At 46.5% G+C, this 23792-nt stretch overlaps 1 protein-coding gene across 2 annotated transcripts in view; it reads left to right on the top strand.

Annotated features, from left to right (window-relative positions):
* NRAP (nebulin related anchoring protein) overlaps positions 1–23792 on the top strand; it is a 168724-nt gene that overhangs the window by 8053 nt on the left and 136879 nt on the right. For both annotated transcript variants that reach the window (XM_068257887.1, XM_068257886.1), the window contains exon 2: positions 12934–13028. In XM_068257887.1, the coding sequence (XP_068113988.1) occupies positions 12934–13028 (95 nt within the window). The remainder of the gene's footprint in view (positions 1–12933; positions 13029–23792) is intronic.

Here is a 23792-nt window from a genome sequence, read left to right as displayed (position 1 = left end):
AGAGGGGAGAGTCCGCTGTTGTGGCCAGCCACATGACTAATTAATATGCACTGCAGTGTTAACTTCCTGGAGCGGCAGTTTATTGGCTGGCAGGACCACGTGATGCAGAGTTTTCCGATCACGTGCTCTCCACAGTCTTTTGCCGCATGCGCCGTTTTCGTCCGATAGTATGCGTCAAAAAGTACGCATCACAGACCCATCAGGAGACGCATAACGTGGCTCTAAATAGCATCCAACTTCAAAGCTCACATGCGTTGCGTTGGGGGCACGTTATGTAACCTTAGCGTCGCATCTAACGCAACGTCTTAGTGGGAAAGAGCCCTTAAGGTGGTTTTTGGAGGGATACAGAATAGAGTTCAGCCAGCCTCCTTTTCAGAACTTTTGCATTACTCCCCGCTTGCAGGACCAAATAAAGTTTTCAGCCCTACAATCGGAAGTCCTTTCCCTGTTTAGAAAAAAAGGGTAATTCGAGAAGTACCGAAATGTCAGAGGACAGGGATTCTATTGCCCTGTGTTTTTTCTAGTAAAGGAGCTACAGGGAAATTATCAGTTCATACTAAATTTAAAGAGTCTAAACCAGAAGGTAAAATACAGAAAATTCAGGATGGATTTGATCTATTATTCATCTCTTACAGAAGGACGATTTCCTAGCCTTCCTACACTGAAAAGATGCGTATCTTCAATTACCGATACATCTGTCTTCTCAATAATACTTAAGGTTTGCCATCCAGATGGAGGAAGTGGTAAGAATGTATCAGTTGAATGCTTTGCCCTTCGGATTATCCTCAGCTCCAGGGTTGTTTATGAAGGTAATGTCTGGGGTTCTGGCTACACTTAGACAGAGAAAGGTTAACATTTTGGGTTACCTTAATTTTTCTGTTTTGGGGGACATCTCCCAATACGGTAAGAGATCAGATTGTTACGACAATAGTCTTACTACAAGATCTAGGTTGGATCATTAATTGGGAGAAATCTTCCTTAATTAAATCCTACACAGATTATACATTTGTTTGGGCTATTTCATTAGCATATCAGACACAGGGGGAGCAATTCAATTCTATCATGGCTCATTCCACAAGAGGAATTTCGACTTCTTGGACAGAGATGGCAGGGGCCTCTATAGATCAGATTTGCAGAGCTGCGACCTGGTCAAGTCACAATACGTTTGTAAAGCACTATCGCCTTAATGTATCTGTCTTCAGGTTTATTCTTCAGAAGGAAAGTTTTGCAAGCTGTGGTCCCACCCTAAGGTTTTAACTCTTGTATATCGTCTCATCCAGGGGTGCTGTCCGAAATGACGTTCTGGGAAAGACCACTTTACTTACGGTAAAGTCTTTTCCAGTAGTCATGAGGACAGCACCCCTGCAACCCGCCCTTATTTGGGTAGGAAAGAGAAATAAGTTTGTGTAAGCATCATTAAATGTCCGTGTCATCTTTTTATTAACTGAGGTACTGTGGCAGGTGTAGTATCTTATATGTGGCTGCCTATTGCTTATGCAAATTCTTCTTTTAACAGTTTCCTGTCCACAGTGGGGAGGGAGACAAGTCTCATCCAGGGGTGCTGTCCTCATGACTACTGGAAAAGACTTTACCGTAAGTAAAGTGGTCTTTTTCCTCCATGCCCCAGTTATGCCCAAATAACTCGATTTTAGTTTCAGCAGTCCACAGCACCTTATTCCAAAATGAAGCTGGCTTGTCCAAATGTGCTTTAGCATATCTCAAGCGGCTCTGTTTGTGCTGTGGGCGGAGAAAAGGCCCACAACACATATAGCATCTCCTTGTGTACAGTGACTCCAACTGCAGCAAAATGATGCTGTAGGTCTTTGGTGCTGGTCTGTGGGTTGACTCTGACTGTTCTCACCATTCGTCGCTTCTGTCTAGCCGAGATTTTTCTTGGTCTGCCACTTCGAGCCTTAACTTGAACTGAGCCTGTGGTCTTTCATTTCCTCAATATGTTACTAACTGTGGAAACAGACAGCTGAAATCTCTGAGATCTCTTTCTGTATCCTTCCTCTAAACCATAATGGTGAACAATCTTTGTCTTCAGGTCATTTGAGAGTTGCTACCCCATGTTGCTACTCTTCAGAGAAATTTAAAAGATGAGGGAAACTTACAATTGACCCCCTTACATACTCTCTTATAATTGGATTCACCTGTGTATGTAGGTCAGTGGTCACAGAGCTTACCAAGCCAATTTGAGTTCCAATAATTAGTTCTAAAGGTTTTGGAATCAATAAAATGACAGTGCCCAAATTTGTGCACCTGCCTAATTTTATTTAAACCATTATTGCACACTTTCTGTAAATCCAATAAACTTAATTTCACTTCTTAAATATCACGGTGTGTGTCAACCATGATAGATAAATAGATAGATACACTCCCTCCCCCTTTGTTTTTTATTTATTTTGTTTGTATGAAAAAAAAAGTTACTGTACTTTTGACAGTTAGATCAGTTTAACCCATTGTATCTGTGAGTGAAGGGTGTTTTGAAGAAGAGCAGGAAAACCACAAATGTTCTCAGTAGAATCTGATAGGCCGTACAATTCTGTATGACTTTTTCAGCTGTTGGAAAGGATGCGAGCTGAGAGTAGTGTGTGTCGAAGTGGCAGGGCTGCTTTATGAAGGATTTCTAGCTGAAAAAAGCAACATGAAAGTAACAGTCCAAGTTCCCAGGCACAGAAAGCCGTCTCATTCCTGGAGCGGAACACTGCTCTCTATTTCTGTATTCTGCCTGCTCCATCCAGCTGCCTTTCCCTCTGCACCTGATACATGATACACTGGACTAAAGACATCAATAGACGCATACAGAAATAACAATCGGAAAACTACAGAATTTGCTTTAAATATATTTCTTATTACATTGAGTATTATTTTTGTAGATTTTGTTTTATACAAAAAAATTATAGAATCTCATTGATACAAAAAAAAAAAAAAAAATAGAATTCAGATGACACCATTTATTTGCTTTAACCACTTGAGGACCCACCCTTTACCCCCCCTTAAGGACCAGCATTATTTTTTGTGATCTGTGCTGGGTGGGCTCTGCAGCCCCCAGCACAGATCAGCTGGCACACAGAGCGATCAGATCGCCCCCCTTTTTTCCCCCCTATGGGGATGATGTGCAGGGGGGGTCTGATCGCTCCTCCTGTCTGGCATGTTGCGGGGGGGGGGGGGGCACCTCAAAGCCCCCCTCCGCGGCGAAATTCCCCCCTCCCTCTCCTATCTGCTCATCCCCGGTGATCGGGGCTGCACAGGACGCTATCCGTCCTGTGCAGCCAGTGACAGGCTGTCCCCTGTCACATGGCGGCGATCCCCGGCCGCTGATTGGCCGGGGATCGCCGATCTGCCTTACGGTGCTGCTGCGCAGCAGCGCCGTACAATGTATACAAAGCGGATTATTTCCGCTTGTGTTTACATTTAGCCTGCGAGCCGCCATCGGAGGCCCGCAGGCTATTCACGGAGCCCCCCGCCGTGAATTGACAGGAAGCAGCCGCTTGCGCGAGCGGCTGCTTCCTGATTAATCAGCCTGCAGCTGGCGACGCAATACTGCGTTGCTGGTCCTGCAGCTGCCACTTTGCCGACGCGCGGTATGAGTGCGCGGTCGGCAAGTGGTTAAAGTGAACCTTAAGTCAACTGAAAAAAATGAGATTTACTCACCTGGGGCTTCCCTCAGCCCCCAGCAGCCGATCGGTGCCCTCGCAGCTCCGCTCCGATGTCCCAGGACCCGCCGGCGAGCACTTCCGGTTTGGCCGTCACCGGCCGACAGGCATGGGAACGTGAGTGATTGTTCGCGTTCCCAGCCTGTATATCGCCCCCTATGCTGCTATTGCGGCCGAGGCTGCAATAGCAGCATAGGAGTGACAGAAGCTCTGCCTCCTCTCGTGTTAAAATATTAGACCGAACTGGTCAAATTATAAAAAAACCGGTGATTTTTGGGGGCCAGGCTGCAGAAAAGGCAACAAAATGGGGACAGAGCATCAGAGGACAATGAGGTAAGTGGTCCTCTGTAGAAAATAATAAAAAAAACAAACTGTTCCATTGACTTTAAAAGGAATTATTTTTATAATGTTAAAATATCACCTAGGAGAAAGCTGAATATCGAGTTAGAGACACTGAAGCGAAAAAAAAAATATGATATAGTGAATTGGTTGTGTACTATGAATAATTACTAGAAGCAATTCGCAGCAAAGAAAATATTCTCATACTTTTATTTTCAGGTATATAGTGTTTTTTCTAACATTGCATCATTCTATAATATGTGCACATTACACAACACTCAGCATTCAAAATGAGTCTTTCAGAGCAGTCTGAAGTAATGACCTCTCCTCTGGCAGAGGAAAAGTAAATAGTCCAGGAACAGTTGAGATAATAAAAGTCAGATAACAGCCCTCTCCACGACTAACTTAGTCGGAGAGCTGAATGGCTTGTTTGCATAGAGATAACAACTGGAGTTTCTCAACTCTTCCTTGTAACGATTGTGGAATCGTCTCCGTGGTCAGCGCACCAGACGTGCGCTGACACGGCGGATTTCCTCCACAAGCGTATAAATTTGCAGGAACCCAGCAGTAGGTGCAATACACCTGCAGAGGGAAATTCCTGACGGCAGGTGGAGCTGTGGATTGCAGAGGAACAGCTCCTCTGCTCTACCACACACGCCAGACAGGAATTGTACGAAGGGAAGAACTGTAATCGCAAGAGAAGCGATTGAGAGTGAGCACAGAGACAGATTGTGTGTGTGTGTGTGTGTGTGCATAAAACTAGTCGCCAAGCCGCGAGTGTGCACACACCACAGCAGATACGAAGCAGGAACGCGATCGCGAGAGGTGCGATCGCCAAGCGTGACACAAGGCTACAGCAAGGCAGAGCACGAGAGTAGCAAAGGCCCAGCAAATCATACAATGAGGAAATACGAAAAATAACAAACGCTAGCTAACCGCGAACACCGCACTCATTCACAACAGTGCACGCGGTTACGCGCAGTCTCCACGTGATAAGCACAATAGAGACAAGCACGCCTAACTAACCATCGACAGACAAACATGAAACAGAGAACGCGAACGCTTGCTTAACGGTTACCTCACCGAGCCTCCAGCAAGCGTCCGTAGCAGACAAGACAGACACACGAAAACGGACAAGCGAGAGATAGGAGCCACAGCACTAGCGAGAAGCGAGTGCGATCCAGGTACAGAGTAGCAGAACAGAAGGAGCGCTAGCGAAAAGTGGCTAGCGCGATCCCAGGAGACAGAACAGAAGGATCCCCAGCGCTAGCGAAAAGTGGCTAGCGCGATCCCAGAAGACAGAACAGAAGAGATAGCTGGTAGCAACCGCTGCACCAGCTATACTCCAAGAACAGAGATCAGAACCATTTCCTGTCGACCACCGCTGGGACAGGACAACAGCAACAGAACAAACAAACAGATAAACAATCCTAACTGCACTAGGGAAATCTGCCTAGCACAGTTTCCAGGAATTACTCTAAGATAACTTCAACAAGAAGTCAGTGGCGGACATACGGCCGTGCAGGCCGTGCCGCCGCACGAGGGCCCCTGAAGTTCTGCTGCTTCAGGGGCCCATTAAGTATTGCAGGTTTTTTTTTTTTTTTTTATTTTTTTTTTTTTATTTTTTTTTTAACCTGGGGGGCCCAACTCCTGTCCTCCCCCCTCACCTCGCCCCCCCCCCTCATGCGGCGGGAGAGCGGAAAATACAAGAAGTCTCCGGCCGGGGCGGCAGCTGCCGCTTGGTCTCCAACTTTGGAGACATATCGGAAACTAAGCAGCAGCTGCCTCTAGCGTCTGCTGCAGCCCCGGCCGGAGACTTCCTGTATTTTCTGCTCTCCCGCCGGCTGCAGCGCATACCGGGAGGGGGGCCCCGAGGTGAGTGAGGGAGGATAGGAGTCGGGCCCCCCACCCGGATAGCTACCCACCCGGCTACCTTACCCACCCACCCGGCTACCTACCCCGCTACCTAACCATCCACCAGGCTACCTACCCACCCACCCGGCTACCTAGCTACCCACCCGGCTACCTAACCACCCTGCCGGCTATCTACCTGGCTACCTACCCACCCGGCTACCTAACCACCCGGCTACCTAGCTACCCACCCGGCTACCTAACCACCCTGCCGGCTATCTACCTGGCTACCTACCCACCCGGCTACCTACCCACCCGGCTACCTAGCTACCCACCCGGCTACCTAACCACCCTGCCGGCTACCTACCTGGCTACCTACCCACCCGGCTACCTAGCTACCCACCCGGCTACCTAACCACCCTGCCGGCTATCTACCTGGCTACCTACCCACCCGGCTACCTAGCTACCCACCCGGCTATCTAACCACCCTGCCGGCTATCTACCTGGCTACCTACCCACCCGGCTACCTACCCACCCGGCTACCTAGCTACCCACCCGGCTACCTAACCACCCTGCCGGCTACCTACCTGGCTACCTACCCACCCGGCTACCTAGCTACCCACCCGGCTACCTAACCACCCTGCCGGCTATCTACCTGGCTACCTACCCACCCGGCTACCTAACCACCCTGCCGGCTATCTACCTGGCTACCTACCCACCCGGCTACCTAACCACCCTGCTGGCTACCTACCCACCCGGCTACCTACCTACCCACCCGGCTACCTACCCACCCACCCGGCTACCTACCCACCCGGCTACCTAACCACCCTGCCGGCTATCTACCTGGCTACCTACCCACCCGGCTACCTACCCACCCGGCTACCTAGCTACCCACCCGGCTACCTAACCACCCTGCCGGCTATCTACCTGGCTACCTACCCACCCGGCTACCTAACCACCCTGCCGGCTATCTACCTGGCTACCTACCCACCCGGATACCTACCTACCCACCCGGCTACCTACCCACCCACCCGGCTACCTACCCACCCGGCTACCTAACCACCCACCCGGCTACCTACACACCCACCCGGCTACCTACCTACCCACCAGGCTACCTACCTACCTACCTACCCACCCGGCTACCTACCAACCCACCAGGCTACCTACCCACCCACCCAGCTACCTAACCACCCACCTACCCACCCACCAGGCTACCTACCCACCCGCCTACCCAGCCACCCACCAGGCTACCCACCCGGCTACCCAGCCACCCACCAGGCTACTTACCCACCCGGCTAAGGGCTACCTACCTACCCACCCGGCTGCCTACCTACCCACCAGGCTACCTATCCACCCAACCACCCATGGGAGCTGCGCGCCGGATGGAGGCTGGGACAGGAGGTCTGCTGCTGCAGGTGAGTAAATGTTTTTTTTTTATTATTTATTTTAGCAGGTGTATGTTCTGGGCAGGTCTGCCACATGATTGCGTGTATGTTCTGGGCAGGTCTGCCACATGATTGCGTGTATGTTCTGGGCAGGTCTGCCACATGATTGCATGTATGTTCTGGGCAAATTTGCTACATGATTGCATGTGTTTTCTGGGCAAATCTGCCGACATGATTGCACGTATTTTCTGGGCATATCTGCCGACATGATTGCAGGTATTTTCTGGGCATATCTGCCGACATGATTGCAGGTATTTTCTGGGCATATCTGCCGACATGATTGCAGGTATTTTCTGGGCATATCTGCCGACATGATTGCACGTATTTTCTGGGCATATCTGCCGACATGATTGCACGTATTTTCTGGGCATATCTGCCGACATGATTGCACGTATTTTCTGGGCATATCTGCCGACATGATTGCACGTATTTTCTGGGCATATCTGCCGACATGATTGCACGTATTTTCTGGACATATCTGCCGACATGATTGCACGTATTTTCTGGGCATATCTGCCGACATGATTGCACGTATTTTCTGGGCATATCTGCCGACATGATTGCACGTATTTTCTGGGCATATCTGCCGACATCATTGCACGTATTTTCTGGGCAAATCTGCCGACATCATTGCACGTATTTTCTGGGCAAATCTGCCGACATGATTGAATGTATTTTCTGGGCAAATCTGCTCACATTATGTGTATTTTCTTGAGAAAACCTGCACAATTATGTGAATTTTCTGGGGAAAGGGTCACCAAAACTTGGGCCCACTGTCTTTGCGTTGCACTTTTCAAGGGAACCTGAGGTGAGAATAATATTGAGGCTGCCATATTTCTCTCCTTTTAAGCAATACCAGTTGCCTGGTTGCCGTTCTGGTCCTCTGCCTCTTATTCTTTCAACCATAGACCCTGAACAAGCATACAGCAGGTCAGGGGTTTCTGACAATATTGTCAGAACTGAGAAGATTAAGCTGCATGCTTGTTGCTGGTGTAATTCAGTTTATTACTGCAGCCAAATAGATCAGCAGGGCCGCCAGGCAACTAGTATTGTTTAAAAGGAAATAAATATGGCAGCCTCCATATCACTCTCACCCCGGGATCACTTTAAATTACAGTTAGCTCCGCCCTTATCCGGTCATTGCCACGCCCATTTTTTGCCGCGGCGCTACGCGCCGCAGGTTCTATCCTCACCCATTTTTTGCCGCGGCGCGCTTAGCGCGCCGCAGGTCAGGGGGGCCCACAATTGATATTTTGCACAGGGGCCCACTGCTGCCTGTGTCCGCCACTGCAAGAAGTAGCATGGCTGACACTCTCTAGGAGTGTGTACTACAAACCCTGAAGGAATGACCAGCCAAGCCTTCTGGGAAACATAAAGCTCTTATAGTGCCAGTCATCACAGGAGGCAGGTAGGGGATTTGCATAACGAATGTATGCAAATTCCTCAGCAGCAAGCTGCAGAACTCACAAAATGTCTCTCTTAAAGAGACCTGCAGAATGCAGACGTGAACAGTGATCAAAACGCTGCCTGTCTGCACAGGCAGCTGAGCAGATTCTCACATTCCTGTACTGGAAACAATTACACTGATGTATCTGATCTTAATGTTTTATTTCTTAGCTGTGCTACACATACAAATCATAATATCATCATTTTTTTCGCTTCAGTGTCTCTTTAACCAGTATACGGTATCATCCTAATTTTAAACTTTTTTTCTTTTGCCTTTAACTAATAGTTAGCACTGTACAATACTGTACTATTAACACTGACAGCAATATATTTTTATTTCTGGATGATTTAAATGCTCAGTGTTTGCGTCACTTGGCAACATTTCCTGTGATTTTTTTTTTTTTTTTTTTTTTAAGAGAGAACAGGAAGTGAAGGGTGATCTCTTCAAACAGAACTAATATATGCGGGTGGTGAGATGCTCTGAAACCAGCTTACCCTTCTGTCTGCCAATGGCAAATTCCATCATATCTGACAATACCAGGGCCGGAGTTATACTTTGTGCTGCCCCTAGAGCAAGGTTCATGTGGCTCCCCTTCCAGAAGCATCAGCCCCCTCACATTCCATGATAACCCCTTCTACTGGCAGCACATCCCTCTTCCCTGTTTTACTCCATTCCTAATTTTCCATTTCCATCTGCAGCTTCCTTTTTCTATTTGCAACCACCCCTCTTCCATGACCAGCTGCCCCTTGAGCAGAAGCTGCATAAAGCCTGGTCTGTCTTTCCAGATATCTGGCCCTGGAAAACAGTCTTTGGTAGTACTGCACACCCTCTCCCTGAGAAGATGCATGTCAGGCCTTGCTGTATGGACATCGGGGTGTACAGAGAGGCGTTTCATGGCTTCAGAGATAGGCCTCGAATCATCATTGTCTTTGAGATAACTTTTTCTAGTTTGTTAAATTACCGAATTCGAAGGTTATCGATTTCTAGTTGTAATCATCAAGGTTTTTCTGCATCCGGTGTGAATTCGATAAAATATCGATAACCATTCGGTAACGTGTCGATATTTCCATTTTACAGCGGTAATTTAACACAAGGCCATAAGATTCCCATGGAATTGTGGGTAAAAGTCAGACCTTTGAACACTACGTAGCAACATTCTGGATAGGGCTGAACACCTGGACCAGGATTCTGGAAGTGGCTTAGGACAATCCCACAATTTTACCAGCTGCGCTTGATAGGAGCCTTTTCTAAAAAAAAATATAGTGCTGCTAGCAAATTAGTTATCCCTGGCACTGCCTGTGTTCTCTTACAAGATGATTCAAGAGAAATGCAGATGTCCTGTTATAGCAAATAAATCCATTCTCTTGCAAATTGATATAGTTCTAGACCTTATTTTTGCCCTTCTGCGTCTTTGAATCACTCTCAGCTGATACATAACCACTTCAAATGGCTCCATCTTCTCTGTCAGCAATGTCTGACAGGAATAAGGACAGAGCAGTGAAGGAGATAACTAATCCTAAATTTAACGGTAAACCACGCCCACTTTCGTTTTCATGAATTGCACTTTCTTCCGTTTTTTAACCTCCTGAGCGGTATGGACGAGCTCAGCTCGTCCATCACCGCCGGAGGCTGCCGCTCAGGCCCTGCTGGGCCGATTTTCCTGAAATAAAAAGCAGCACACGCAGCCGGCACTTTGCCAGCCGCGTGTGCTGCCTGATCGCCGCCGCTCTGCGGCGATCCGCCGCGAGCAGCGGCGAAAGAGGGTCCCCCCAGCCGCCCGAGCCCTGCGCAGCCGGACCAATCAGTTCCGGCCAGCGCTAAGGGCTGGATCGGAGGCGGCTGACGTCAGGACGTCGGCTGACGTCCATGACGTCACTCCGCTCGTCGCCGTGGCGACGAGGAAAGCCAAACAAGGAAGGCTGCTCATTGCGGCCTTCCTTGTTTATTCTGGGCGCCGGAGGCGATCGGAAGAACGCCTCCGGAGCGCCCTCTAGTGGGCTTTCATGCAGCCAACTTTCAGTTGGCTGCATGAAATAGTTTTTTTTAATTAAAAAAAAACCCTCCCGCAGCCTCCCTGGCGATCTCAATAGAACGCCGGGGAGGTTAAAGGGACTCCGAGCAGTGCAGAAACTATGGAAAGATGCATATCATTTTAAAGCTCTCTTTCTCCTCTTTCCAATGATATATAAACCACCGCTCTACGCCTTTTAGTTTTCGCTATTTTCGCGATTGAAATTGCAGTGGCCGCTATTTCAATCGCGAAAATGGAGAAAGCTAAAAGGCGTAGGGCGACGATTTAGGTGTCGCCAGCAAGAGGAGAAAGAGAGCTTTAAAATGATATCCATGTTTCCATAGTTACTTGTATTACACAGGACGACACTTTCCCCAGTGTCAGCAGCTCCATTCAGCAGAATGAAGCTGCTGACTTTAGGAAAAAGTCGCCCTGTGTAATACAAGTAACTATGGAAAGATGGATATCATTTTAAAGCTCTCTTTCTCTTCTTTCTGGAGTAGGGTGGCGGTTTATATATCATTGGAAAGAGAGCTTTAAAATGATATGCATCTTTCCATAGTTTCTGAACTGCTCGGAGTCCCTTTAACATATCACGAACGAATGATTAACGAATTATTACCGAATGCTTGTGAACAGCTGTAGATAAATTTGATGAATCCTGAAATCAACTTAACGAATTTGGTATTTTACCGAACTATCGTTAACCAATTCGTTAACCAATTCGTTAAGTCTTGATGAATCGAGGCCATAGTCACTTGCTGCAAGATCTGGAAAATGGGGAGAGTGTGGAGATGCACACTCTTTCTACAGGGATACAGTCTGAAGAAGGCTTAGGGCTGGTTCACACTGCAAGAGCTTTTTCTAAGCACTTGTGATTTAACCTTCCTGGCGGTAAGCCCGAGCTGAGCTCGGGCTATGCCGCGCAGGAAGATATCTCAGCCCCTGGTGGGGCGATTTTCTTCATTTAAAATGCTGTCACCCGCACGCAGCGGCGCAAGATCCCCCCCCCCCCCCCCCGCCAGAGCCCTGCGCTTCCCAGACCAATGAGTTCCGGGCAGCGCTATGGGCTGGATCGGAGGCGTCATGACGTCATTCCGATCGTCGCCATAGCGACAGAAAAAGCCAAACGGGAGCGCGTTATATACGCGTTCCCCTGTTTGCTATTGATGCCGGCGACGATCGCACTAGAGGGACACATGCGCCCTCTAGTGGTGTTTTATGTAGCTACCACTCTGGTAGCTTTACATGAAACAAAAAAAAACATTTAAAAAAAAAAAAGGATTTTTGCCTTTTTGGCAAAAACAATTAACCGCCAGGAGGGTTAAAAAGCTCTGCTAATGTAATGATATGTGTGAGTTCTCACTAGAGGGATGCAATGTTATAGAAATCACCCAAAGCCTTGCAGACAAGAGCTTTTCAAATCACTAACGCTTAAAAATCTGTTGCAGAGTGAAGCAGCTCTTATTGACCGAAAGCTTGCTTCATTTCTTTTTCTTTGCCAATGAATGGTATCATCCTCATTCAAAACTTCCTGTTGGAAATACAGAGAGCCACAGTGACTTCAAGTTCAGTTTTGAGGCTGGTATATAGTGTCATGCAACAAATCTACAGGAACCAAGTCTGAAGAAGGCTTAACAGACTAAAGCTTGCTACTCTTATGCTTTTAAGCTGGCAAGCTGGCCAATGTATGGTATTCTCCTTCCTGAGGTCATGGACTGTTTAGTTGTGTCTAAAGTTATTTGAATTTGTATTGTTAATCTGTTGTTGTGGCGCTGTTTGCGTCCTTTCTTCTAAATGTATAAATTTAATAAAAATATTCTTTCAAAAATAGTATCCTGATTCAAAACTTCTTGCTTTTAAAATTTTTGCAGCATCATCACCTTCCTTTCTTCCACATGTCTGCAATAATCACCTTCCATGAATCATTAGCCATTACACTGAGCTAGGTGCCAAGATAGCGCACACCACTTATTTTATTGCCCTTTTCCTGAAATATTTTTAAATATGTGCTATGTTTCTAGACTGGCCATGAATATTTCTTGGAAGCACTTTTTGACTGTTAGGCATACTGAGTGTGACACACACCATTCATAGCTTGTTGTCGTTGACACTCCTATTCCTAGCTTGTTCCCCAGGCTTCATATTAACCTGCAGCATCTTTCCATTCTTTCTCTCTAGATCTGGCACAAGGCATGCTTCCACTGTGAGGTCTGCAAGATGATCTTGACAGTTAACAACTTTGTCAGTTTCCAGAAGAAACCATATTGCCAGGCGTAAGTCAGTTATATATTTATCTAGAATAAGATTTAATGCATTTCATTCGACCTCTAGACCTTTTTTTGACGTTTTTGGCAGTATCAATATTCATATATAAAATCTGTGCTCCATGGAAAGTGAACCCTTCACTGTCTGCCACCGGTAATAAGGAAAATAAAATGAAATTTGTCATACGGGGCTGCAGACTGAAGTTAAAACCAGATAAATGGTCTATCCTGTTTGTTCTGTGCAAAACAAATACATTCTGGTTAGATTTACATTTTAAGATTTAAGGAGTGATGATTTAAAGGGGATCTGAACTCAGAACTTCCTCTCTGCTTTAAAAGATATACAGTTTGTCTACTTCCTGCTTTCGTGGAAGCAGACATGTTAACATCCTGTGTTTACAAATTAGCTGCTTTGCTATGGCAGAGGAGATTCATGAGCTGACACAGATGAGAGATCTAATTACAGTGGTGATTAGACACAGATGAGAGGGAATTAGCCAGGTTAGACTCTCTAAATACATACAAGTTGCATTTCTCTGTTTTCCTTCTGTTCTGTGCAAGAGTTTCAGGTCCACTTTAAAATCTTTTTCCTAATGTGCAAATTTTCACTGACTTGGCAAGCTGTCAAAAGCCAATCAAAGCCAGCAGGTGCTGATCGCCAGTTATTTACCCAGCGGCTAGTGGTTTTGATTGGCTTACTTTATTTCCCTCCTTTTTTCGTTCACCTTGACCGTGATGTACCGAGGGCCTCTTTTCCACGGACTGTTGAACTGTGTGCTCAGCAAGCAGTTACCAGGCAGCAGTGAGCAGATACCACGCAGCAGTGAGCTGATACCAGGCAGCAACGAGCAGTTACCAGGCAGCAGTGTGCAGTTGTGAGAGTTTGAGAAGCATCTCACTGCCTATCAACAGTCCGTGGAAAAGAGGCCTAAGAGTTTCCCGTGTGTTCTCTCATTTACGTAAATTGTACCTAGTAAATAGAACAATAAGTACAATGCGTAAGGTGGAAGAACAATAATTGTAAACTTTGGGGATACTTATTTGGAATTTTGATTTTTTTTCCCCTTTCATTGTATTTATTTTGCTGTGTTTGTCTTTAAAGTCCTGAATTTGGTAATTTTTTTCCCCCCTATATCATCATCTTTTTATCTTTTTCTCACCTGGAGCCATATGCAATTTGAGGTGATAAGCTCAAAATGTGCAAGCTTCTTATCATCTGACATGACTCAGGATTTACTATCAAATCCAATTGCCAGCTTCCCCTTTGCGATGTCCGAGCAGAAAGTGCATGGGCCCGTAGACAATACTCCCCTCCCAACCCCTTAACTTGAACTAGACATAAATGACAAACAAATAAAACTCCAGAGCTGGCATTTTAAAGGCCGTGGCCAATTTTATTTGGTAACCAATAAATATGATAACTTAAAATAAATAAATTGAGGTCGATAAACCCACTTTATTAAACATTGTATAAACACTCTTTATTCATATCGAACTACCACAGTTCCGATATGCTCTTCTTTAATCACCAAGAAATACGACCCCAATACTTGTCCTCGAAGTTCTCAAATAAACTTGCCCACGACGAAATCTTTTAAAGAAGGGAAGGGTGGGTGGGGAGCTCACCTATGCCACAGGGGTGACAGGCAGCTAGCTGGGTAAAACGGACCTCCTTATATATACCTAACTCCTCTCTGATTGGTCGGCCTAATCTTCTTTAGGGCCTAGCAACACCTGGCTAAGCACATACACCTGCACTGCCGACCAATCAGAGACTCATTCTGTTCCCCGCAGTGCAGTGTTCAGGCAACCAATCAGCATCCAGCTCACCTCAGAGAGAGGGAAACTTGAGCTGAATGCTGAGGCAAAATTCCTTGTAGGCCTAATAATTTACCTCAACACCTAACTAATGGAGATTGCCACAGGCCCATGTGTGGCCTCCCTGATTGTTTGGCCCCTGTCATGGGCCCGTAGACAATACTCCCCTCCCAACCCCTTAACTTGAACTAGACATAAATGACAAACAAATAAAACTCCAGAGCTGGCATTTTAAAGGCCGTGGCCAATTTTATTTGGTAACCAATAAATATGATAACTTAAAATAAATAAATTGAGGTCGATAAACCCACTTTATTAAACATTGTATAAACACTCTTTATTCATATCGAACTACCACAGTTCCGATATGCTCTTCTTTAATCACCAAGAAATACGACCCCAAACGCCAGGCACCTAGCCTGGCACCTACCCCACGACCATCTCAATGCAGCTCTGAAGACCCAAATTAAAAATGTCCAAACCTATCTCACTCAGATGCACACCATCCTGTCTATACAGACCAGGAAAGCCACCTTCTAGATCAATGTGCCTGTATGAAAACATTCCTAACTGCCGCAAGCACTTGGACAACTGATGATTTAGCTTCTTCCGGATCTTTTCACAGTGGGTTAAGCCAGAAGGCGCCAACCATAACAACCTGGGTACTATTTCTGAAAAAATAATCTTTGTGTGCTTGGAAAAAGCCTGAAAATTACACAAATCATCTCTAACATTGAAAAATAGCTCCAAAGATTTCATCTTCCCAATGTCATTACCCCCAAGGTGTACAACTAAAATATCCGGAACAGGAAAAAACTTAAGTAACCTGAATAGCTCAGCCTTTAGCTGTGGCCATAGCATCCCCCTACAACCATACCAATAAATGGCATACTTGCTTGTGTCCAAATCCAAATTTGACTTGTAGGGACGATTACATGCTCTTTGATGGGCCCAAAAAACAAAAGAATGCCCAACGATCCATATCACAGATTTTTTACCTGTAAAAACAAGAAAATTAATCAAACACGCACATACAGTTTATATGCTGACGAACTCCAACGACCCATCTTTTTAATAACACCTTCCTCCAGACCTAACTTAGCTGCCTCTGTAGCAGCCCCTATTCGGAATGAATGTGCAGTAATTTTTTGATGACCATAACCCGCTTTCAAGACACAACGTTGCAACACTACGTTGAATTGAAAACAAGTAAGAGGGGAACCCAATTGATGTTGCAGTAAAACTCCCTTGCCTACACCCCTAACTGCTATAAAATTATCAAAATTACTGAGTGGACAAAGTTTCTTACCAGGCCAAGCCCTTAATTCCACCTCACTTCCCTTACCCTCTTGGTCAGTTTTTGAAAATGTTAGACGCATATTCAGTTTTCCACCGGATCTACTAACATCCTCAAATCTCAAACCCGAAGCGTTGGCCTTACTCTGAGAAATCAGCTCAGAAATACGGAAAGCTGCAAAAAACATAATAGAAAATGCACAACGAAAAAGACATATTTCAAAGTGAGACTCGCAGACAAACGCAGTTGCATCCCATAGAGCTGATAAAATCTCAAGCGTAATTGGGCTTCTACCATCTGGAACATGGGACTGTCTCCTATAACCCTTAAGAAATTGCTGAACCGAAAAATATGACTTACAATGTGGCAGATTGCGCAATTTAAAGAAAAAAGAAATGCCCGCTAAAGACTTTGAGATGTGAGAATGCGAGTAACCCTTGTTTACCTTACTTATCATGAATTTCAACACCAAATTCTCTGAAATAGTCCATGCATTAACACCTAAATTTTTAGTAAAATTACTCCACTCCCTCCATGAGCTGGAATAAGCCTGCCAGGTGGCTTTTGACAAAGATTGTTGTATTATGCACTGAACTAATTCCATATCATGTTCCACATAAATGCAGGAATTTCTTCCCCCACTGGGTGCGCCTGTGGAGCCAGAAGCCGAAATCTCCCCATCTGCAATCGTGATAGAGAATCAGCAATGTCATTTCTAAAGCCCGGAACGTGCTGTGCCTTAATCCATATATTAAATTTTAAAGCATAAAGCACTAATACTCTTAGCAATTTTACTACTAGAGGCGACTTTGAAGTTAAACAATTTAAAGCATATACTGTACCTTTATTATCTGAGTGAATGATTATTCGCCTACCTTCGAAGCTCTTTCCCCATATGAATAATGCTGCTACTACTGGAAATAATTCGAGAAGCACCATGTTTTTCAATATTTCCGGCTGATGCCATGCTAAGGGCCATTTTTCAGAGAACCATCTGCCTGCCCAATAAGCGCCGCAGCCCACGCTGCCAGACGCATCAGTATAAAATTCAAGGTCAGTGTCATTCTTAAACTCTTTTTGCCATATAGATCTACCATTATATGAATTCAAAAATTCGGCCCACACCAGCAGATCAGCCTTCAAATTCTCTGTCATTCTGATATGAGAGTAAGGTGATTTTAGACCCGACATAGAAGCAAATAAACGACGTGAAAAAATTCTGCCCATGGGCATAATCCTAGTCGCAAATGTAAGGTTACCTAATAAGGACTGCATTTCTTTCAATAAAACTTTTTTGCGACGCAAAAACGCCGATATCGTGCTTTTTATTTTTTCCAATTTAGCATCTGGTAAACGAAATTCCATCCTCATCGTATCGATCACAATTCCAAGAAATTCTAAACTTGGGCAAGGGCATACAGTTTTTTCTTTTGCTAATGGGACCCCGAAATGTTCACAAACTACTGAAAAAATTACTAAAAGTTTTTTACAAATTTCTGAACCTGGTGGACCCATAAATAAGAAATCATCCAGATAATGAATCAAAGATGACTGATTAGCTAAAAATGAAACCACCCATTCTAAAAATGATGAAAAGCTTTCAAAGTAATTACATGAGAGTGCGCAGCCCATAGGCAGGCATCTATCGAAGTAATATTGACCTTTAAACTGAAAACCTAATGAATTAAATGAATCCGGGTGAATTGGAAGTAACCTAAACGCTGACTTTATATCGGCTTTTGCTAGTAATGCACCTTGCCCAAGTGGTCTGAGAATTTTCAAGGCATCTTCAAACGACGCATAAGACACTGACGCTAAGTCATCTGGAATATCATCATTTAAAGAATGACCTGCTGGGAATGAAAGGTGATGTATTAACCTATATGTGCCCGCCTCTTTCTTAGGAACAATACCTAACGGTGAGAGCCTAAAGTTATCAAAAGGCGGACTAATGAAAGGGCCTGACACTCTTCCTTCTTGCAACTCTTTTTCAATTTTATCCTGTACAACATCCTCTAATAAAGCAACTGACTTTAAATTGTTTACCCAGCTACAGCCGCTCCCTTTAAAAATTGGCAAGCGAAAACCAGATTTAAAACCTTCAATTATTAATCGAGCTCTCACCCTGTCTGGAAACAGTTGCAGCCATGGCAACATGTTTTCCAGGGTCACTGGTGTGACCGCCTTTGAGAAAAAGCTCCTTTGCGTTGGGGTTGCTAGCATTCGCCTTTTTAAAGCACCGGACGATAGGATGTGATCCACTGCAGAAACCGCATTCATGTCTATATTTGCAGGTTCCTGGCCACTTACACTGAGCGTCGTTAAAGGCGTAACACACCCCTTTTTTGTAATTTGTGCTAGAATTGTGGCTGGACTGCTTGAAACCCGACACCTTTTGTGGCATCATCAGTTCCAACCACAATCCCACATCTTTAGAGCTCCATTTCATGCTCGGGTACACTGACAGTCGCTGACGAAAGGCTTCGTCATATTGATACCAAGCCAGGCCGCCAAAGGATCTGTATGCCTCCAAAATAGAATCCAAATATCTAAACATTAGAGGACATTGTTCAGGGTGCTTTTCCCCTAAAACACTGGCGTATACACAAAAGGCTTGAAGCCAATTGTTAAATGACCTTGATACATGTTTCTTCCTGTCCTCTTCTTTTTCATCCTTATCTTTTTTAACAGAATCTTTGGCGGCCGGCAGCAGCGTCAATAACTCAACAAACTCTCCCTTCCAAATCTTTTCTTTTAAATTAGCAGGGAGGTGAAAACCAAGTGGCGAAATGTCACAAGCCATATTTTCTTTGTAGCTGCTTTCAGCCACCCCAGGTCTATTAATTGGGATGCAGGTACTAGCAGCAGCCTCTGGGAGGGGAGCAGAAACCACATTAGATGTAACAGCAGAGGGGGGCACTAAATCAGTATCAACAACCCTATTGCTACCCCAAACTGAGCTTGCATTAGCTACATCTGTCCTCTGTATCCCAGCCTGCTGTAGAGCTTGCACCAACAGTTGAATAAATGGTGAGATAACATCATACTCACCGACCACTGGAATGTGCTGAGCAGGGGCATGAGGCTGCCCAAGGACTGTCGCTTCGGCAGGAGCACCGGCATGAGACCATGCAGCACCCGCAGCAGCAGAAGGGCGATGGGCTTGTGATTGCCCTGAACTAGAGCCGAAAGCTGCTGCTGCAGGCCTGCGCACGTCCCCACCACCAGGCTCACTGCGCCCATCCGGAAGCGCCGGCTGCGCTGGATCCCCGCTGGACAAGGAGCGGCGCCAATCCTGGAGACCGCTGGTCACAGGTCCTGGTGTCGCAAAAGAAGCTGATCCGCTGGATACAAGAGGCCCCGCCCGGGCCGTGGGAGCTGGAGAGGGGAGAGAAAAACAGGGGGAAAGATCAGCGGCCCGACTGGCCGCTGCCATAGAGGAGGCCCCAAGCCACTCCGCTGACGTCACACCGAGGGGCGGACCACCGCGAACATCCAGGGGCGCCGCGACCCGGTTGGTCGGCGCATGGCCTGCATTCTGTAACCCCGCCTCTACATTCCGATAGCTGGCCGGAACAAGCGCCATCATCTGATTGGTCGGCGGTATGAGGGAAGCCGCCGGCCACGCCCCTTCTGCCGCTGCATTGGCCACAAACACCGCTGGCACTGGATTGGTCGGCGCCGCCGGCATCAAAGATAACTCCGCCTCCGCTGCAATTTCATTGGCCGGATTGGAACCAGCCACCGCCGCCGCACTTCTGGCGCCCGATCCCTTCTTCTTGGCGGCCTTGGATTTGCTGGAACTCCTGCCGGACACCGATGGTGTAGCGCTTCTGCCCTGAACATCCGGACGATGCGACCTCCGCTGCTGGGAACTGCCGCTGGCTTCGTCCGGCGAATAGGATCTCGTGGCTGTCCTCTTCCTCTTCTCCCGACCAGCAGAACTTGCTTCGCCGCTGCCGCTCGCTTCTTGATCCCGCCGAGCTCTTTCTTCCTCCGCCATCTGAAGGCATCGAGCCAGGATTGCCTCTCCACCAGGTTCTTCAGCCCGCAAGGCTAACTGCCGCAACACCTCCATAATGGCAAGGTAAGCGCTGTATCACAAGCTCTAGTACTACAGCTCAGAGCTCACCTATGCCACAGGGGTGACAGGCAGCTAGCTGGGTAAAACGGACCTCCTTATATATACCTAACTCCTCTCTGATTGGTCGGCCTAATCTTCTTTAGGGCCTAGCAACACCTGGCTAAGCACATACACCTGCACTGCCGACCAATCAGAGACTCATTCTGTTCCCCGCAGTGCAGTGTTCAGGCAACCAATCAGCATCCAGCTCACCTCAGAGAGAGGGAAACTTGAGCTGAATGCTGAGGCAAAATTCCTTGTAGGCCTAATAATTTACCTCAACACCTAACTAATGGAGATTGCCACAGGCCCATGTGTGGCCTCCCTGATTGTTTGGCCCCTGTCATTCTAGGTACACACCATGCTATTTTCCATCAGATTGATCGGTCAAACCAATCGTTTCCAACATGTCCGCTCTACTCCCTATCAATATTGGAAACGGTTTTGTGCAGTAGTGTTATCCAATCTGCTCCCAGTTGATAACGGTATTGATTTTCATATGTTAGAAATTATTATAGTTTCGACCCATGGATCTTATAGGAAATTGCATGGTGTACCTAGCATTACTCAAGTGAATAAGTAGCTATTCACCTAAGCGTTGCTCCTGTGTCCCGTGCAATGCCAGTAGATGGGGAGCAAGGTTTTGTAGCTTTCCTTCAGCCCCACGGCACTGCTGCCTCATTTCCCTGGGAGATGGGCACCCGACATCCACCACTAGAACCAGCAGGCTCCCAAGTGCTTACCTGATGCTCGCTGCTGAATGCCAGACTCTCCTGGCATTGTTGATTTCTCCCATCGTCCTCCAGGACGGCTGCTGCTGAGACATTGTATGTCTCCGGCGAAACTGGAAACACCTGAAATAAATTAAAAATGTAAATGACCTCTGAGCCCATAAAGGAACTCCTCCCTCCCCCTGACTTCAGTTTTTTGTTGTTTCCCATGCGGGCTGGACACCTGGATAGATAGGGAGTTTGTTATTTTGATCTAATACAGGATTTGGCCTGGGGCACCTGTATTTTAGATAGGTAGGTTGCCTCATGGCGGTTGGGGTCGGTAACGGGATGTTCCGATCTTGTCAGGAAATGCTGGGGTAGGTTACCTTGTTTCCTGTGGCTCTGAGGTAGGAGAAGCCGCCATGGCCGCCTTCTCTAGCGTCCGGGGAGCGTGCAGCCGGGGGTGGATCTGGCCGGAGCAAGTCTCGCGCTGTGAGACTGAGAGCAGGGCGTCATTTCCACTTCCGGGACTGGTGGAGGGCAGGGGGCGGCGCCTAAAACCAGGAAATGCGGCTATACAAGCCGCACTTCAGCGCACGAGAGACGCCGTTCTGCTGCACAATGGAGAGGGTGCAGACCTCCAACAGTGCAGAGGAGAATACCCCGGCGGCCATTCCAAGTGAAAAGAGCGCAAGTCCGCGGGTATGTAAGGAAGATTAGCTTCCTATCTTCTCCCCATTCTTCCAGAAACTGTCAGTTCTCTAAAAAGCGCTGTTTGTGTCTTTGTGTTTTCTCCACAGAAAGCGGCTGCAAAACAAAAGATTAGATGCAGAGTGTGTAATGCCAGGTTACAAGATGGAGCTACTAAGAATATATGTAGAGATTGTTATTTAGAATCCAAGCAGCCTCCGGGTCCTGGGGGGGAGGGACCCCAGGCAGCAAAAGCTTTATTAGACTTAATGAATACAGTTAAGGAAGAAATTTCTAACACATTTACTGCCTTCAGATCTGCCTTGTCTGTTAATCAGGATCAGAGCCAGAGTTTGGGGCAGGGTTCCCGGTCCTCACCAGCCACCTCAGAAACGGGGCAGGAGGTAGGACTAGCTGGGCAGCCTTCAATAACCCAGGAGCCTCGCATTCAGGTGTCGGATGATTCAGGGGAGGAAGGGGCAGTGTATTCAGATACTTCAGAAAAATCGAAATCTTTAACATCGTCCCGTTATCTGTTCTCAGCAGAGGACACAAATGAATTATTAAAGGCGGTTTATGACTCGGAACAATTAAAATCAGATTTGCCGACCACATCTGTTAGAGATGACATTTACAAGGGGTTAATTGTACAGACAATGAAGGTCTTTCCCATACACGATTCAATCAAAGAACTCATAAGATCCCAGTGGAAGGATCCGGAGAAAAGGTTTTTTGTTCCGAGGTCTTTTAAAAGGAGATTCCCCTTTAAGGAGGAAGAGGAGTCTCCTTGGACTAAATGTCCGAAATTGGATGCTGCTTTGGCGCAGTATTCTAAAAACTCTGATTTATCCTTTGAGGATGCTGGATCTCTAAAAGATCCCATGGATAGAAAGGCGGACGCATTGTTAAAACGCGCGTGGGACGCAGTATCCTTTTCCTTCAAGCCAGCAATTGCTTCAATCTGCTTGGCAAGGAATTTGGTAAGATGGATAGAGGGGTTGCAGAATCATCTAATTGCGGGAACTCCGCATGAGAAGATTCTCGAGTCCTTGCCAGTTATCTCCAAGTCGGTTGCGTTCCTGGCGGACGCAGCCTCAGAAAACGTAAGAGCCTCAGCAAAAGCAGCAGCGCTTGTCAACTCCTCCAGACGAGCAGTTTGGTTAAACTCCTGGGAAGGAGATTCAGCTTCAAAACATAACTTGTGTTCTATGGAGTTCCAGGGCGAATTGTTGTTTGGGAAGGACCTTGATTCAGTTTTAGAAAGATCCTCAGATAGGAATAAAAAGTTTCCGGATAGAAGGAAAAAAATTCCGAAAAAACCCTTTGTCAATAAAAGATCCCAGTCACGGGCGGAAGCCACAACAAGGGGAGGTTTTCAGTCCAAAAGATGGACATATAATGCAAGTAGGGGAAGAGGTTCATTTCTGTTTAACAGACCCCAGAACCCTCCCAATAAACAGTCAAAGTGACTATCAGGCTGTGGGGGGGGAGGCTGAGTTTCTTTCTCCCGGCTTGGAAGAAGATAACCAAAAGTCCGTTCATTTTGGATTTGATTCAGTCAGGCTACAGAATCGAGTTCAGTTCAGTTCCCCCTCGCAGCAAATTAGTAACAGGAGTCCCAAGGGACCCTCGGAAAGCGCAAGCTCTAAAGGATTCAGTAATCTCATTACTAGAGAAAAAAGTAATCGAAAGAGTGCCTCTCCAGGAACATTTTCAGGGGTTTTATTCAAAGGTGTTCCTTGTTCTCAAACCCTCGGGGAAGTTCAGGATGATTCTGAACCTAAAAATGTTGAACCCTTACATTGTGGAGAAGAAATTCCGCATGGAAAGCATTGCCTCTGTCAGAAATTCAATGATTCCGTATGCGTTTTTGGCGACGTTGGATTTAGAGGATGCATATCTTCATATTCCAATACACCCGTCATGCCTCAGATACCTCAGATTTGCAGTACAGATCGGAGAGTCAATTTGCCATTATCAGTATCGTGCTTTGCCGTTCGGGATTACATCCGCCCCGAGAATCTTCACAAAAGTGATTGCAGAGGTAAGTGCTTTCCTACATCTCCACAATGTAAGGGTTCTACCCTACTTGGACGATTTCCTGTTTCTTGCAGAAACAGAGGAAATTTTAA

Source organism: Hyperolius riggenbachi, chromosome 10, assembly GCF_040937935.1.
Source record: "Hyperolius riggenbachi isolate aHypRig1 chromosome 10, aHypRig1.pri, whole genome shotgun sequence".
NCBI classification, from domain to species: Eukaryota; Metazoa; Chordata; class Amphibia; order Anura; family Hyperoliidae; genus Hyperolius; species Hyperolius riggenbachi.
Note: the sequence above shows the minus strand (reverse complement) of the source record. Positions and strands in the feature narration are given on the sequence as shown.